Source organism: Fusarium odoratissimum, assembly GCF_000260195.1.
Source record: "Fusarium odoratissimum NRRL 54006 unplaced genomic scaffold supercont1.30, whole genome shotgun sequence".
Lineage (NCBI taxonomy): Eukaryota > Fungi > Ascomycota > Sordariomycetes > Hypocreales > Nectriaceae > Fusarium > Fusarium odoratissimum.
The window spans coordinates 273,361-290,632 of record NW_022158714.1 but is presented as its reverse complement, the minus strand read 5'-3'; the positions used below and the strand labels follow the sequence as shown (position 1 = coordinate 290,632).

Here is a 17,272-nt window from a genome sequence, read left to right as displayed (position 1 = left end):
GAGCTTGACTAGATATAAAACCATGAAAGGGGATACTCACGAACTCTCGCGATGTGGTCACGAAGGCAGAGTGTGCTGTTTGGAAGTAATTTTGAAGTGGAGAGGGGTAAATTTCTCTGGACTTGTTTCCAGGCATCCGCCGCCCTGCAGATGGCATAACTTGTATTGCTCGAACCATGGTAATGATTTTGCCTGGCAGTGCAGGTGCTTCAGCAGCGCTATGCTTGTGTGCCGAGTAGGGCAACTGGCGTCTGCCACAAAGAGGGAACTCGAACAAAAAGGCCGATAATGGTGAAGTAGATATTCAGTCTCTTGTCTGATCAGGGCCAGATGAGTATAGTGCAGGCAAATGAAGAAGATATCTTGATATGTTCCTGCGTGCAGCCAAGAGTGACCCTCCCTTTTATACCCCAGGACTCAACGCCCAACCCCACGATCTACAATATCCTTGCACCACTTGTGGCACTATATGAATACTAGATAGGTAGCCAATATTTATATAACATGATTGAGTGTAAAGCATGATTGGCGATGCAGGAAGCTGACATGGTATGTTTCTGATATATCAGGTCATGCAGCTCTTGGCACGATCCATCCCAAATTCTGCCGGCTTAAAGGGCCCTCATGTGGATCGAAGCATCCTAAGATCAGTAAATCACGTTGCATAGTTTATGATCTTTAGGATGAGTCTTAGGTAAATTATTAAAATCTTTGAGCAGGTGGTGGCGGCCCGGCCAAGCGATTGTGGCTCTGATGCCGCTTGGAGGGGCTCCTCGATTTGGTGACGCCTAGCAACACCAACAGAGCCGCAACTGGGGCACAAGAAGCCCACTCGAGCACATCAGAGAATCCCGCTTGAGTGCAAAATGCAACCGAATTCGAGGCATCAAAGGAAATTCCATCACAGGAAACCTCTGGCTTTTTCATTTTTTGAGTGAAAAATACCACAACTTTTTGACTCGGCCACACATCAGGTAACCTCTCCCTCTGCTCTCTTCATCTACTTCTTTGTTAGAGACTTGGATGATATCCTCTTATCTCCTCCTCAACTTTTCTACCCTTTTCTTTTCACTCGTAAAATGCTTCGCCGCCTTTAGGATTCTCGATCCATCAACAGGTCGCATTGAATCACTCATGCCCTCCTGGCTTTAAGGTATAAATTCCGCCATTCTATCCTTTCTCTTCTTCTTCCTTTCCTTCTCACAACATCATCAATCATACATACTCTCATGGGCCAGAACTTCAGTAGCAACAAGCTCACACTACTTCATCCAAGCCTGACATCTTCCAGTCACCTATCCAACACCAACATCACCATGACCGTGTCTCCTAGATCAGAGTCAGTCACTGACAATGCGACTGATCATGTCGAGACACCCCCTGCAAAGAAAGCCAAGTACAGAAATCCAGGGATCCCCAAAGATGACACCAAGGCTATTCGTGAGAGACAGGAAGCCGCCATCGCTGAAATTCATCCCGACACCAAGAACCATCCCGTCCTGTATAGAGGCGTCGTTCAGCAGATTGAGAAGAACAATCTTCGAAAGGGTTGGGCAAATACTCAGCTCTATAGTACCTTCCAGCACTGGAGCAGAGTCTCTGCCTTGAGTGCTCGACCTGAGCTGGAGTGGTTACTTGCTGTACTGGCAGTGCATGCATCCTTCGAGCCAATTAATCTCAAGTTCATGGACGAGGTTAAAAGGCGCGGCCTTAAGGAATGGGCAGAGGAACAGCTCAAGAAACAAGATCCCCTTTCTTCAACTCCCATTCCAGCTGAGCCAAAGACACCTCAGCAAGCTCCTCGAATCAAGACTGAGCCTGGAAGCGTTTCTCAAAGATTGCAAGAGGCTCCTGGAGGAGCAAGGCCTGGGCAGGGAAACAGTAACGTTTTTCCATCGATTGAGACTGGTATCGGCGGTACCCTGAAACGAACTGCTCCCGTAGACCCAGCTCAGCCTGCGAACAAACGAGCAAACATGCATGTGGACCAGGCATATGTCACCGCTGAGATCAACAGACTCGCAGAACTTCACGCCTCACAGCAACGAACCGTCCTCCGAGACCAAGGAACGCAGACAGACAGCGAAATTCCTCTCCAGACGATCCTTGCATCAATGGAAGAAGCTATGGGAGCCATGAAAGAACAGTCCGAGGGGCTCAAGGAACAAGTTCGGCTGCTTCAAGAACACAACATGTCACTCCTGGAACACGATCGAGCGCTTGCCGACGTCTCCGGAAGAGTTCGTGGTGTCAATCAGCTCAGACACGCCAGCAACATTCACCATCAGCAGATCCAACCTCAGGCTGCTGAGATCGTTCCGCTGCAGCCGATGAATCGTCAACCGCCCACATACTACTACGAATTCCCTCGCGAGTCCAGCAACAATGGGCAGATCTTTAGATTTGGATAGGTTGATCAATACGAGACGAGGGAGGAAGGGGATTCATCAAGAATGGAGTTGGGGTATGGGAAAACTTAACAGGATGGGAAGAACACTTGCTTTTGGAGTTTAAGGCCTCAGATTCCGATGGATGATGGATGAAATTGGAGTTTTGGGTTCAAGGTATGGAAGCGGGTCAGGATGCATTGGCAGCACCGACATGGAGAGTGCGAGCCACAATAGCCACTCTATATTAAGCCATAGAAAGTACTTTACAACGTCTAAAATAATTGCTTCGTATTGAGTTAAGCGACATTGCTTCACTTGCATTTGACCTGTTCTTTACTGGTAGTCTTGATAATGTTTCGTCAGATTTTCGGGTCAATTGGATATTCTAGCAATAGCCTCGCCGGACACTCGGAGACGAAATCAACCATTGACATGTCAATCAGCCTCCACGTGTAAGACGGAACCACCATGAATAAACTTTTACATAAAGCAGTGAAATGCCTCTTTAGCCGCTTTCCTAACTTTACCGAGCTCCCCATGACCCGTTGAGACCAAAGCGCAGCCGCAACCGCATCAGCCAGGCTACTTTGTCAAATGCTCGACGATGACAGGCGAGAGATATCGAATCTCGCAAAGCTTTACCCCATACTGTTTCATAATAGCCTCTGGGGGTGTGTGGGCTTTCGATCCCCGGTGGCGCATGCCCTTGCGCGCGCGCGGGGGGGCCTAGGACCTATGTAGGGGACCCTACCAATGCAACATGCAACCGTCGACCCGATTCGTGCTGCGCGACTCTAGGGACTGCATATTACCGACAGGAATGCGTCATCCCGTTTGCCGCTAACAAGAGGCCAAGGAGGCTTTTTTGAGGTCGAGAATCTTTGGGCATCGAGAGGCGAAAATCTGGGGTCGTAGCATGTAGCATCCATCCGTAGGACTCTGGCTGTCAGATCGGCAAGTGAGTTTGGACTTGTGATTCTGCCACGGCAGATGAATGGTGACAATAGTTTCCTACCCCGCAAATTGAACGGCTGGAAAGGGTGTGATCAGCTTTTGATCTTTGATGATCTTGTCAGCTAAGAATGACCAAGTACGAGGCGCAGTTCTGAGTTCATCATCACCAATTTTGTAAGTTTCGTCGGATGCAATGGATTGTTCCCCGTGAGTCAACCATACAATACTGTACATACTATTACATGTGCGTGCGGATGAGATGGGAACAATCAGCTGTTAAGAAAAGCCGAGATCTTACAAGACTCCGTAGGAACAGAACAGCCGACTTTGGGGGTTGTCTCGTTAGCCTCATCTGGAGATGATGAACGGGGGTTGTGAGTGGACGGATGTTCTGCTCTCTGTCTGTACTTTACTTTTCTTTAGTGGCCCGTGAACGTGGAGTGAACAAGAAAGTGACGAGGGACCGGCCCAGCCCAGTTGATTCGAAGGATGTGACTGGCTGGCTGGATGGCATGGATTAGCCTTTTCAAGGGCATTGGTTGGATTAGACATTCTCGTCACACTGCCTCGTTACTATTTGGCTCGTTCCGTGACTCTTTTCTTTTCTCTCCATCTCAAAAACCGAGCTAGTCACCTTAAAACTCCCATCGTCATTGCACGATGACGTAGCATGCGTGATCCCACCCAAGCATCAACATGGGAGTTGCCTTAGCTTGTGACGCCAGGGTCCTGAGTTTAATTAGTCTAAGCCGCAATTCAAAACCAAGGCAAATTCACGGTCGAGAAATTGATTCACAATCGCAAAAATTAAAGGACAGAAAATACCAAGTAAGAGACAGAAAATAAGCATGAATGTAAGTCGGTCTCGGTAATTAAACAGAGATATCGATATCAAAATCGTACTGTAAAAAGTATATGTCTTCGCTTCCACTCACCAACCAGTAAAAACCTCAGCTGAGATCACCCACCCTCTCTTCGGTACGGCACATGCAGAGTTCCCCTCACCACAGACGCTTGTGTCACCAAGAGCGGAGACGTCCAAGCCAAGGGATCCTTGAACCTTGAAATCTAAGGGTTGCCTAGCGCGAAGCGTGTAAGTCAGGACACCACTCACCACCACCACCACACAAGGGAAAAAAAACTGCCCACTCTTTTGCTCTGGCTCTGGCTGAGGCTCTAGGCTCGGGGATAAACATTGACCTGCATTGGAAACGAGTGAATGTGGACTCTACCCGTCTTAGAAGATGCCGAAACCAACCCATTCCAACTCCAGAGTAATTTCACCCCCATTCTTTTGGACTGGACGTTGACTTCCGATCAACATATCCGAGCACTCTGAGGGTGTCCCCTTCCGTTGGGTTGCTTTACTCTGCCTTGTCTGGCCTCGCCTCTTTCTCTCTTCCTCTCTCCTCCTCAACTATTTATATCCCTCGTCTTCCCCCCATTTCCAAGCTGGCCTACCTCCCTCTTCTTCATCAACAATCACCAGACTATACCATCCCAGGACTACTTCAACTTCTACAACACCACTCCAACGCCTCAACACCACAAAACCCCATCACCAACCAACATCACCAACATGCCTGCCTACGAGTACTGCTGCCAGTGTGGAGGCATGATTGTCATCAGCACCACCTGCACCGCTTGCGGACACAAGCAATGCAACAACTGCCCTCTGTGCTAAAGCGTTCACCCACAGACGCGTCTCGACGGCATTCTCCTTCTCTTCTCTCACAACACACGCCTGGACCTCTATCATGACAAAGGGCTACAGCATGGCGAGATGAGAGTCTGGATACCCTCGCTCATACGAGACACGACTTTTTGACGACTTCAACGACGGCGCTTCTATTCTGCCCGGAATCTGCCTCTTCTCCATTCACACCTATGACCTGGTCGTCACATTCACCATTTCACTTGTTCTTGATTGATACCTCAGCGACTGGTTCTTCAAGCAATTATCCTCTTTCTCCAACAGCAAAAGCTTTGCTTTCAGCCTCTTTAGGGGTGTTTATGCGAAGGCGCCACGGGAAAGATATGACGTCGGGTTTTGGGCGTTCTATTACTCTATGCTTTTACGTTTTGGGACTTGTCTCGGGGTTAACGGGGAATGAATCGCAACGGATTTTCAGCTGTAACAATAATCGATACCCGCGGTCTCTTTTGGGCGACTTGACTTTTGAGAATCAGAGACAAGAATCAATACCAAGTTTTATCAACCCACTTTCGGCTTCTTTTCGCCCCGGCGCTTAATCCAGTGATTTGAATTGATGAGTCCATCGTGAAATGAAACGCTCCAATCATGAATGCAGATTGCCAATTCTTGGTTTACTTGCCACTGCTGAACCCTCCATTGGACCCTTGTTTCAGAAAAAACTAACCCCAAATTCTGGGCCATGTCCCGGACTCGCCCGATCTACAACTTGAGCAGTCCTCCCGAAATTTCCCTTCGTTACATAATATAGTAAACCTCACGTCGGCCCTTCTCTCTGGTTTGGAAATGCAATGCCCACAAGTTGGAACCACATTGCCACGTCGCACCGACAATAATCGCAGAAAACAACAACAACAACAGCCTTGATTGTGAGTAAAAATGGAGGCTGATAGCCTCACCTTGCCCCGTCAGATCAGCCGTGTACCAGTGGCTGCTTGGGAGACACAAAAGTTGCAGGCCGGGGTGCTTGCCTACCCTAGAAGCAATACATAAAATTGGAATATTGCACAATTTAAAATAAAGCTTGATTTTATGATGTTGTGAGACTGTTCTATCGTAGCTGTGATACTACAGCTTATGATGTCCTACAGTCTGACCTCCTGTCTTTTGAACAAGTCTCGATAGTGACCTGTTATTTACAAGCCGCCGAGCTGCTCATGTGCGAGTTCGCTAGAATCGCGGGGGGTCTCATGCGTATTGGACATGTCAACATGAACACCTAGGTAACCATCATTATTTATCTCATCTACAATGATTGACTTCAGGCCTGGTGCCTATTCCCATTCCTTGACTATGGCCATCCTTTGAAATGGTGAAAACTCTCCATGGGTCAACGTTTTATAAACTGACGTAGTATCCTCACTACGCCTTTTGGCCGTCGGCTTCCAATCCTATACGTACAAAACCAAACACCTCCCCAGCCTTGTTGAATGCATGCCCGCTTGTTCCGTTCCATTCTGCTTCCTGACATATCATTTCCTTCCACACCCTGCCTGACGCCAGCTATTCGAATCAAGGACCTGCTCGATCTCTTGCTAGCCGGGCCAATTTGCGCCTGATACTAGATTCCAACCATCCATCCGTCAATGACCGGAGTATCCCCAAAAGAAAACATACAAGGAGTGACAAATCGTTCACCCCACAAATACACACGAATGTTGGGGTCCTATCATCGAAGACTCTGCTCGATGATTCAGGACGCTGAGATTAAGTTTATGAAATGAAAAGGGCCGTGAGGTATCTTGGTCATGAGTCTCATGCTGTCGGCAAAAGGCGAATTAAGAGAATCGAAAGAAATATAAAGAAAACAGTCATCGTTTGCACTGCTAAATCATCCCGTCGGGAACTGCATTGCTGCTCATGCTAGGAGGCAGAGGTGGTGCTGCCATAGGCGGAGGAGGAGCTTGATGCATTGATCTTGCTCGTGCGTTCATACCGTTTGCCTCGCTAGTGGCTTTGCGCAATCTCTGGCGGTTCATCCCTGCGCCATCTTCATCATCACTTCGAAAGCCACCACGTTGATCGTTCGCAATACTAGGGCTCATAGGGCGGCGATGAGCGCTCATGGTGCCTTCAGCGAGCGTGGCTCCTGTGTTCTTGCGTCGAGGGTTGATTGGTGGCAAAGGAGGAGCAGTCATGTTGCTATGCAGGTTAGGCGTAGAGACTGCACCACTATTGAGTCCAGGTCCAGGTCCAGGTCGGAGGCCGTCCCGGTGACCCATGGGCGACACTGGCGGCTTGATTGAAGGTTCCGACATATCTCGGTTGCGCATCATTCCACCCGGATAAGGAGGTCCATACGGTCTCTGGGGGCCGGGGCCAGGTCCAGGGAATCCATGGGGAGAAGGTGCGCCATGAGGCGAGGGGGCACCATTAAGTGGCGAGATTGGTGACGGGTGACCAGAATCGTGCCCATAGACAGGATGTATATGCAAGCTGTTGTCGGGACGGTTGAAGGGACCGGGCGAAGCGTTTCCGGGATATGGTTGAGGCGGCATACGTGGTGACCGTCGCATGTCTTGTCCGGGCATTATTGGTGCTCTCATCATCGGCCCTTGTCGAGGCTTGCCATTGCCTCCCACCGGAGATCCCATGGGCCCTTGGTAATCATCGCGAGGCACGGATCCGTTTCTAAGGCGTGGCGGTCGGCTACCAGATCTGCCTCCACTGCTAGCTTCAGAGCCACTTCGATCACGTTCAGAGGGAGCTCGGGATCCTGAGCGGGAGCCAGCGCGTGAGCCAGCATTGGCCCTCGATTCTTCGCTAGGGACTCGATTGTATGAGACAGGAGGAGGTGGTCTACGTTCCTGAGATGGTGGTCGGGATGTCGTAGTTTGGGCTCGATCTCTGCCTGCTGAAGGAGGCTTCGAGGGTCCTTGGCGTCGTTGCTGAACTTCGAGTTCCTTCATCCTTTGGAGTTCCCGACGGGCTTGTCGGAAAGCCTTGAGGCCAGCATGGACACCCTCCTTTTCCTCGCTATCTCTTGGCAGGTTTTCGTCCCTTGGCTCAGGCGACTGCGTTAGCCTCTCATTCGCCTCGAATGAGCCACGGCGGGATGGACTTGCGGCAGGGGCAGGCGACGAGCCTCGGAGGCCAAGGAGCTTCTTCGCTTTGGACTGACTGCCATTCTCTCTGTCACCTCGACCTCTGTCAACCAAAGAGCCACGACTGGACTTGGATTTCAAGATGCCCAAAGCGTTCGGACGAGGTGGAGGTGGAAGCTCAGACAGAGGCGGAGGTTCTGGTGACGAAATGCTGCTATCAGCTTCGACAAAAGAAGTGAGCCTCTCCCTGACACGTCGCGCACCGTCGGCAAGATGACGGGCAAAGTCATCTGTCTCCTCTTCTGGCTGGGGGTTGATTTGTTGTTTCGGGTTTTGGGTGGATTCGGGTCTAGACAATATCTGGGCCTCCATCAAACCAGACGATCTAGTAGGACTAGTCACGCTACCGTCAATTGACATAGCCAAGTCTCTCTCAATCGACTCCCAGGCGTTTGAATCGACCGTCTTGGGCTCATAGGTGTGTGCATCAGGGCGTTCGGGAGGGAATCGTGAGCTCAGGTCAACATCGTTGGGTAAGCTTCCATAGATTGAGGAGGCCCCGCTGTCTTGTCGAAGATGCTGCCTGACCATGCCGCTCAGTCCACCAGAGGTAGGTCCCAAAGTAGGCGAGTCCTTAGGCAATTGCTCTGTTGAGTTAGCTGGCGCAACTCCAGTTCCTTCAGAAACCACTAGAGGCGTTGGTACTGTAGTGCGTCTGAAGGCAGGGTGCTCATTATCAGCTGGCTTCTCAACCTTAACTTGAAGAGGAAAGATAGGTTGAAGGTGTGACTCGTCCACGATAGACTGGTCATCATCGTCATCAAAAAAGGTTGAATGTTGTGACTCTTCCTGGACGGTTGGCTCAGTCTGGAAAGACCCAGATTCGTTCCTTTCCATTTGCGGACGGTGGGCAGAAGACGACCTAGATCGAGTGCCTGGCAGTGAGGGGTTGGAATCAGTGCGGAATCGGTTCGTGGGAGTTTCGCGACCCTGCTGCATTTGCATTTGCCGTTGGGCGAACCTTGATTCATCATATTGACTGTTGGTCCTGCTGATAATTCTGCTTCGATCAAAGGGCTGAGCCTCCCCTGTCTCACTAATGGGGGGGCTGAGAGGGGGTGTAGCACCGAAGGCCTTCTGGTCCATGCTGGGAAATTTGTTCATCGAGTCTACAGGACTCATTTGCGATGGAGGGCTGAAAGATCGTAGGTTAGGGGCACTAGCCTTAGCCAGGACCGATCGAGTGATGAAACGATCACCAAATGTTGCGCTTGCTGGGGAAGGAACAGGAGGTGTCAGATCTGGAGTTCTGCTGCCGAGTGTTCGCTTTGTAAGCGTATCGATTCTTGAGAGAGCAGATGACTGTTGGTCTTGGAGATCCTGGTTCAAGCTTTGCTCATAGAGACGACGGGTTCTGGTCACGCTTCGCTCCATTGGTGGTGTTGGGCTAACAGTCCGAGATGTGCGCACGAAGGACTCCCGGTCCTTGACTGAAGATGAGGTGATAGATGTGGCGGCTGTTGAGTCCCGAGCTGCAGATGGACCAGACGATGTTGTTGAGTTTGTCTCCCTTTTTCGGTTGTACTCGGTTTGAGAAGGAGACTCTGGTCGAGCATTTTCTAAGTCACCTAAATCTTCTTGCTGCAGGTCTTCAAATGACTGCTTATCCTTTTCAGATTGCCTCCACTTCTGGAAAGCTGACTGGGCGACATCGTCGCCATAGAGAACACGGCCACTCATAGCCCCTTTGTTCCCTCCGGTGCCGATTTTGTAAACCTTTTGTCGACCTCCAAACAAGTTGTTTCCTTCAATTGGTTTCGACCGGCCCATCATACTCCCGTTTGTTGAACCGGTATCATCATTAGACTGCATCGATGAGCGTGCAAAGGGGGCCCGAATAGACTCGACCTCGGCAATGTCGCCCAACCCTGCAGCAAAACCAAAGTCCATCATTCTCGATTGTCTTTTAGGGAACAGAACACTATCGTCACTAGCTTTGCCAACCTTGGTGTTTGGGTCATCTTGCTCGCGCAACATAGAGAATCGTGCCGAAAGGTTGGTCATCAGAAGACTTGTTCGAAAATCATCAGTCGATGGAAGGGCTGTAGCGAGATCAATCTCCTTTTTAGGTTCCTCTTCCTGTGCCTTTTTCTTGCCAAACATTCTAAAGGGGCTAGAAGACTCAGACTCAATCGATGGCCGCGGAGCCTCGTGATCATCCTTGCCCTTCTTCTTGCCTCTGAACCTATTCATAATGAAAGACAAATCCCGAGGATGAACCGTTATTTTTTGCCTCGGTTGTTTGGTGTCGTTGGAGATGTAGGCGTTTAATTCATCACAACTGATGAAGGTGATATAGGTCGAACTAGATTGGCAACTATACCAACCTTGCTTCAAACACTATGCTGGTTAGCTTCGCTATTGTTGATCGGTATGCAAGATTGGTTGGAGTTCATGAAGCAGATATCTGGCCCGGTCGCTGCTCGAACTTCATCACCATGTATGGGTAAATATGCATGGCCGCTTCGATGAACAATGAGGGCAGATGTTTCCCCATGCAATAACCAACCAATCGCTTGCAACAGGAAATAAGTTTCGTACCTGCAGATGTCAAATTGACGAAAACCGTAGTGGCAGAATATGTGTGCCAGCCTCTGGTGATGTGAGAGACCAATATCGATTCGGGCTAAGTGGCTCGGTAGTCACACAGGGTACGCGAGGCAAGATTGTTCGTACTCGATGTATTCGCGGGTCAGGGTTGTCGTCGTCGGGGTCGTCGTCGTTCAAGAGCCTCGTGGAGCAATCTGGATGTAGTATGGCAAGTTTGTAGGCCGAAAGCGGGCGACAGCAGATGAGTTCTTCTTGTAAGAGGGAAGAGGAAAACGCAGGTGCCCGAGTTAGGTTAAACAAGAACGGGTCGGATGTTGAGTCCAGAAATGGAAACGATTCAGGCAAGTTTGATGGATAAAGGAGGTTGTCTCAGACTCGGGGAGAGAATGAACAAAGCAAAACAACCGAGATTTCTGCTAGAAGCTTGAGCGAGTGGTGAGTCGAATAGGCCTTGTTTGGTTTGGTCTGACTGTGGTCTGCGGATCTCAAGGGAGAGTGCTGTCACAGGGTGCGAGTCGATCGTGTCGGAGCAGGATTGTCAAATGGTTACTTGCTGGCCGGCAGTTTGATTTGATCTCATCAATCCGGGGTACCACTGGATCGGTACAAGACTCGTGATCCCGACAGGTACCAAGGCGTGTCAAAGGGCAACGGTCAATGGGAGTAAGGTAATGAACGGATGGGAAAAGAATGAATGAAGTTTAACAAACGAGAGGACGGGAAAGAAAACCGTTTAGGGACGAGGCGTGTCTGAGCCAATGGAACCAACAAATTCTCGAGATTTTGAGTAGGACGAGAAATTTGGTGATAACGATGAAGGGGGAATTAGATTGACAGGGCGCCCCAGAGCAAAAGACGAAGGAAGGAATGGATGAGAGGTGGGGTGTGCCAGGAACAGGGGAAAGGAGGGTGTGGGGACAGGGGGCCTAGTCGTAAAGGGGAATGGTAGCGGGAAAGCCAACAGGCAGGTACCATTTTGCTAGGTCAGTCGGACTTGCTGCATCATAAATTAATGGTATTGCACTATCACGGACGGAAGATTAGGTATTCGAGGAGATGGAATAGCGAGCTGAGGCATTTCTCGTGAACTACTTAGATATGGCCCAGATGCCAGAGCTTAACACCGTTAAAGTATCATACAGATTTAGCTTTGTAGCTCTGAATGAAACGATGGCTCATGGTTGACAAGGATGGTACATGGGAGCGATCATAAAACAGGTGGTTAAGCGTTCGCTGCAAAGTACCTTCGTCAGCGCGAGTACGTTGCAGAACATGGGACGAACAGTCCATTTCTCCTTGAGTTGGTACCAGCTGCACAGGGGACGGAACATCCATCTCACCTCCAAGGACAGGCCAGGGCAAGGTTTAGGGGGTGTGATTAGCAGATCGCAGGGGTGGGAGTCCACCGTTCGAGATGGTGCGGCAAGGGAGACAGGCACGAACAGCCCTGGGCTCACTTCAGTTAACTGCGAAGTTTCTGTCTGTTCGCTGAAAGTCCTGGAGTCTGCCCAAATTTCAGTGGACTATTTGGCCTTTAGTGCAGTCCAACATAGCCCGAGGAGGGACACTCGCTCCATTGGCCCTCCACTAATGGATGATTTTCAACATGGAACCCGACCCGATAGATCGTGGACCAACCTCACACACCTTCACGGCCCTAGCACTGGAATTCTTCAAGTGTTTGTTAAAACAGATCAGTCGTCAGCGTCATCTTGACTTCATACGAACCAAAACTTCTCTTAGTATACAATCACGATCGGAGATGAATCCCCTTTTCTACGCGCCAGTCATCGGAACGCGTGCAGAGGGACGGCAACAAGAGGCTCGCGGTTGAGGACCTCAATCAACCTTGCTGTCATTGTGATCAATGTGATACTCTTCTGCATCTTGTATCTCCTGTTCGTGAGTACAAGATACTACACATGTCCGACGCAACAATTTGACAACCGAATCCCAGGTCAGTCAGACGTCCGCCACAAACCATGCCGTGTCGCACATAAAGATCCATGGCTTTGGTTACCTTGCTTTTACTGCCCAGCTCTGTAGACTCTGCCCACGTTTGCTGGGCCACGCATGACGGGCGACCGCTTTACTTGCTGCAGACTGCAAACGCCTGGTCTCTCCCGTCTTACATACCCGTCCGCCACCACCACCTTCGTCTTGGTATTTGGACGCCTCAAGGGATCGGAGTAGCAGCCGATGCCCTATCTCGAATGTCCCGAAATACGTATTCATTCAGCTTGCTGTTGAGGTGGAAATGATATGTTACAGATGCTGTGACGTTGATACGAAACCAGGTTCCGTCGCAAATGTTTCCAGTGCAACCTATCATGCTTCAAAGGAGGATACAAAACCATCCATTGGCTTTATCATCCGACCCTTCAAAAATCAACAGGGTACGAGACAGTGGCTACAGTGCTAAGAAGCAATGTCATCAGTCCCCTCTTTGTCGCTCGTCAGTCTCATACTTGGCTTAAGGGGTCAGCGCCTTGGAGCCTGAGACCTTCTCCACTCGAGCAAGAACCATCACCCGTTGCAGAAGCTACTGCAAGGGACGCGTTTTGGTCACATTGTCGTCTCGTGCCATCCGTTCCCTAGTACAGCGACGGCTAAACGTCTGGGTCTCCGTTATCAAGTATCTAAACTCTCTTGGAGTTCAAGAACGAACGGTGGAAACTCAAAAGTCCAAAACAGAAAAGGCGCTCCCTTGTGAAGACGAATGGAGATTGGACGGATCGCAGCCGTTGTCCATCGCCCGCTAGGCTAAACTCTGACTTGTGTTGAATACCGTTGGGGCTTGCAGCCACATCCTGCAGCCATAGTTGCAAGAATTGGGCAATGCTTATCGCAATAACCCCATTTGGAGGATGCTCACCTATTTACTTTTTCCATCGTATTAGCATCCAGGTCTAACGGTGTCAAATCGGATGTTGGTTACAGCGTTGCAGAGCAGGCATTTTCAGTTACTAACCCGTTAGCACTTAGTTATGGGGTAGGTACCCGTACCTAACTCGCAAGATCCTCCACCGCCCTCACCAGCCAATGACCAGACCTTGGATGAGAGCCCCTGCAGTTGTCCCATTCAAGTCTCAAAGTCAACACTGGTAACAGAGCCAATACTGATGAAATCATTCAAATAACGTTGAACAGACCCTAATATCATACAGTACTTGACCTCACAAAACCACCAAGAAACTCGCCACTAACGGAGGAGACTCCCTAGTTAAAAGCGCCATCCTCGGAACCCGATCGACCCGTCCCACAACCCAACTCTGCCTATGCTATTGCATTGGCTTACAACGTATGTTGCTACTTTGCTAGTCCTTGCTCGCTTTAAGCTCAACTCTCCGTTCGACGAATCAGGGCTTATCGTTGTCGGTTTACTGCCTCCTACTCCGGACATACTCGACTAATGCTTGGATCGTCAGTCACGACTTTTCCTCGACCACAGCCCGTCCGGGTTTGTTTTGCGAGAAGAACGGAATAGTGCGACCCCTTTGTGCCTGGTTATACATGTCTGAGGAGTAAAATGGCATCTGACCCCCATTTCTTTTACAAAACCTAATTCTACAAATGCAGTCAGCTCAATCCTGCCACTTCCTCTGCGAAAGAATGGTTTAATGGTCAGAAGATCAACATAGTAACAAGATGAAGGTGCTCCACTCATGGCTTCATACAATTCCCGAGATTCCATCTTACTCAGCAGACAGAAGCCGCACCGATCATGTGGCGGAGGTAGCTCTCAACGATTTCCCACCTTCTTGAAGTCTCATACGCCTCTGAGGTCATTGCTGCCCTCGTTATACATATTGAAAAAGGAGTTGCCTGGGCGTGGTAGCTTGAAGAGGCCTACCGTTGCTTAAACCTTGGGCAAGGTCTCTGAATAAATTGTTCTTTCTTTGTCAAACACCAACAAAATTGGTGTGAGTACATGCTTCCTATGGCAGTCTCGATGAAAGTGTACTATAACGGCTATTCTATGATCCTTACTTGAAAGCCAACTGCCATTATTTAGGCGGCGCTCCTCTGCGGCGAGCGCTCGCTGACTCCGATATGTCAGGCTCAGACGTACCCCTATCAGCTCCCTTGGTTGGCGGCAACGGTGGGAGCGTTCCGCGAGCCAATAACAGATCTGTGCCTGGAGCTAAATCCAATCTTGGCCGCAACGTTCAAGGGAACAAAAGGTGGGCTGCCAGGCACTTCTGTCCTGGTGGATGCTACGCACATGGGTTTTACCTTAGGTTGGAAAGGTGACATCGTGCAAATCGGATCTACCTTCTTCAAACTTGCTGGAAACTGCTGAGACGCGGAAAATATTCTCCCCATATCATCAAAAGCAGCCACCAGCTCGACCTCCTTCTTCGCATGATCGATGTTTCTCTTGGTACGGAAATGGTCCTCAATTTGCACCACATGAAATGCGGTTACGCTAATGGTCCTTAATTATTGGTTCATGAGAGTTGCTCGGCGCTAGTCCTGGACATCGCTACGCTATCCGAATCCAACAAGTCCATAATATCATATTCTGCCCTCAGTAAAAAGGATCAGATTTTAATATCATATCGAAGAACAAGTGCCCTCGGTTGTATGAGCAACAGCTCGGCTCAGCTTTGGCGATCCCAATTGGATGGTCTTTGGCTCTTCGTCTGTTGATCACAACTCTGAGGAGAATAGACCTGGCACCCCGGTTTCTCACCCAACTCGCTGGGACCGCCTAACGGCTCGCCTCGCCAACAACCGACATGATGACATTCGGTGTTCAAGCCCTATCAGTTCAGGCGCTTTGTCCAGCCTCGTCAACTGCTACCATGTTCCCATGCTTCTTCAGAAGCTTCCAAGGCGATTTGATTACAGATCAATCTTCACAACCCCGGTTAGTTATTGGATACTGTTTACGGTGGTGACGGTGAATTTATTTACCTCCGGGATGTATAAAACCGGTGCAATGGTTAAGGAACAGCCCTGGAACTTGAACGCAATGTTATGTGATAACTACCCACCGAGATCCTGGTCTCTTTTTGAAGGAAACCACAAGGCGTTGTTTATCCAGTTATCCAATACGGAGTACAGTGTATAGAATTATTATACCAGCTCATTTCCTCCCGAAATGGGCTCAAGTGACTATTTGCTGAGGATCCTCCGCCACACCGCAAGCCATACATTGCTAGAGCCACATACTCAGGCTCAAGGAACACAGTGCCCTCTGTAAAGTTGGTTTAACTTTGCGGTTTTCCTCCGATACCTCAATTTCTCGGAGAGGGTCCCTCGGTCCTTTGCGTCATCTTGAGTGTTTTCTCTCTGTTCAATTCGTCTTGACCCTGGGATCCCACGTCTTTGCTCCTTGCCCTTGCACGCGCTAATATTACCAGGCAGGTATAATCTCCGCACTACAGCAAACAACCATCGTGATGTGCCTAGTTCGATTCACAGCTAGAGGCGAAATAGGGTTATGAAATCATGAATTCTTATCCTCATTTCAGCAATACCCGCTCCCTTACCAAGCAAGCTTGCCATGCAGAATCTACTGAACGGTCCACTCCTGCCTAGGCTCGGATCTAGCTTAATGAATCCGCCAAACTCTGAAGAAGCCGCCCGCTCCGTTTAATTTCTCGGGTCCAGTTCGCGGGGTGAATTGATTATGAACAAACTCACAATCATGATTGATGGACGACATGTCAAGCGAGCCAAGATGAGTCCAGCTCTCGGGCCGACGCACTGTTATCTATCATCATTTGGAGAGAAGCACAGGTCTTTCCGCTGGCGCAATGAGTGAGCGTTCTACAGCTATTGAAAATCCAACATATTGGAGGCCAGAACGATGCTGTCTGTATGATTGGGATCGCTCCAAGAACGAAAACCTCATAACACTTCCATTAATTGGTATTCCAGCCTTCAGGGGCAATCTCATGCTCCTGATTTGTCAAGCTATTCGATGCCGAGGCATGGCTATATCTTGAATATTGGAGCCAACATGGTCGTTTTCGACTATTGTTGCAATTTGCAAAATGAACTTGGACAGATTGCACGGCGAACCCAACAATGGTCGAGGTATGCCCAAGAACTAACAGTACGCCGCAGAACGAGTCGTACGTGACTGATTAGTGATGAATGTTCAGGAACGAGTACGAAAGTGGTGTTCTTCACCCCCCATTCCTCGGCTCATCCCTTAAGAAACCATCAGATGAAAGTTCACTCTCGGCATGTAGACTCAGCATTAGTGATTAGATTCAACTGGAGTTTTCTTTCCCTTGTAGGTACCTTTGGCGAAGTCAACGTGGTCTGATTCTCACATGGACCGTTAAACAAATCACCTCAGAGGCGGCAAAGGCGAACAAGATGTTCCGAAGATCTAACCGCTCTGGACAATCAACTCACCTTTGGCGATGTTCCAATACTGCGTTCACTAGGTGTTATTTCGGCGTGAATATATCAGAACAAAGTCATCTAACTCGTCATCTCGTCCCCGGGTCAGACTACAAATTGCATGTGGAAGACTCGACAATACTACAGTGGAAACAGTTGATCTTGTCTGGGTGCTGAAGCATGTCTCCCCTCTCCCC

At 49.5% G+C, this 17,272-nt stretch overlaps 3 protein-coding genes across 3 annotated transcripts; 2 read left to right on the top strand and 1 right to left on the bottom strand.

Annotated features, from left to right (window-relative positions):
- Positions 1–651: 651 nt before the first annotated feature.
- Positions 652–2,533, top strand: FOIG_13066 (uncharacterized protein). Its single transcript, XM_031214107.1, has 2 exons — positions 652–1,153; positions 1,292–2,533. The coding sequence occupies exon 2, from the start codon at positions 1,317–1,319 to the stop codon at positions 2,409–2,411; it is 1,095 nt and encodes a 364-aa protein (XP_031056255.1). The 5' UTR covers positions 652–1,153; positions 1,292–1,316; the 3' UTR covers positions 2,412–2,533.
- Positions 2,534–4,537: 2,004 nt separating this feature from the next.
- Positions 4,538–11,779, bottom strand: FOIG_13065 (uncharacterized protein). Its single transcript, XM_031214106.1, has 2 exons — positions 10,704–11,779; positions 4,538–10,502 (listed from the first exon to the last, which is right to left on the bottom strand). The coding sequence occupies exon 2, from the start codon at positions 10,353–10,355 to the stop codon at positions 6,885–6,887; it is 3,471 nt and encodes a 1,156-aa protein (XP_031056254.1). The 5' UTR covers positions 10,356–10,502; positions 10,704–11,779; the 3' UTR covers positions 4,538–6,884.
- Positions 11,780–14,775: 2,996 nt separating this feature from the next.
- On the top strand, positions 14,776–15,834 carry FOIG_13064 (uncharacterized protein). Its single transcript, XM_031214105.1, has one exon. The coding sequence runs from the start codon at positions 15,340–15,342 to the stop codon at positions 15,787–15,789; it is 450 nt and encodes a 149-aa protein (XP_031056253.1). The 5' UTR covers positions 14,776–15,339; the 3' UTR covers positions 15,790–15,834.
- Positions 15,835–17,272: the final 1,438 nt, after the last annotated feature.

Excerpts from the sequence above, each read along its gene's own strand:
- FOIG_13066 (XM_031214107.1), top strand. The coding sequence starts at position 1,317 with ATGACCGTGTCTCCTAGATCAGAGTCAGTCACTGACAATGCGACTGAT.
- FOIG_13065 (XM_031214106.1), bottom strand. The coding sequence starts at position 10,355 with ATGAATAGGTTCAGAGGCAAGAAGAAGGGCAAGGATGATCACGAGGCT.
- FOIG_13064 (XM_031214105.1), top strand. The coding sequence starts at position 15,340 with ATGGTCTTTGGCTCTTCGTCTGTTGATCACAACTCTGAGGAGAATAGA.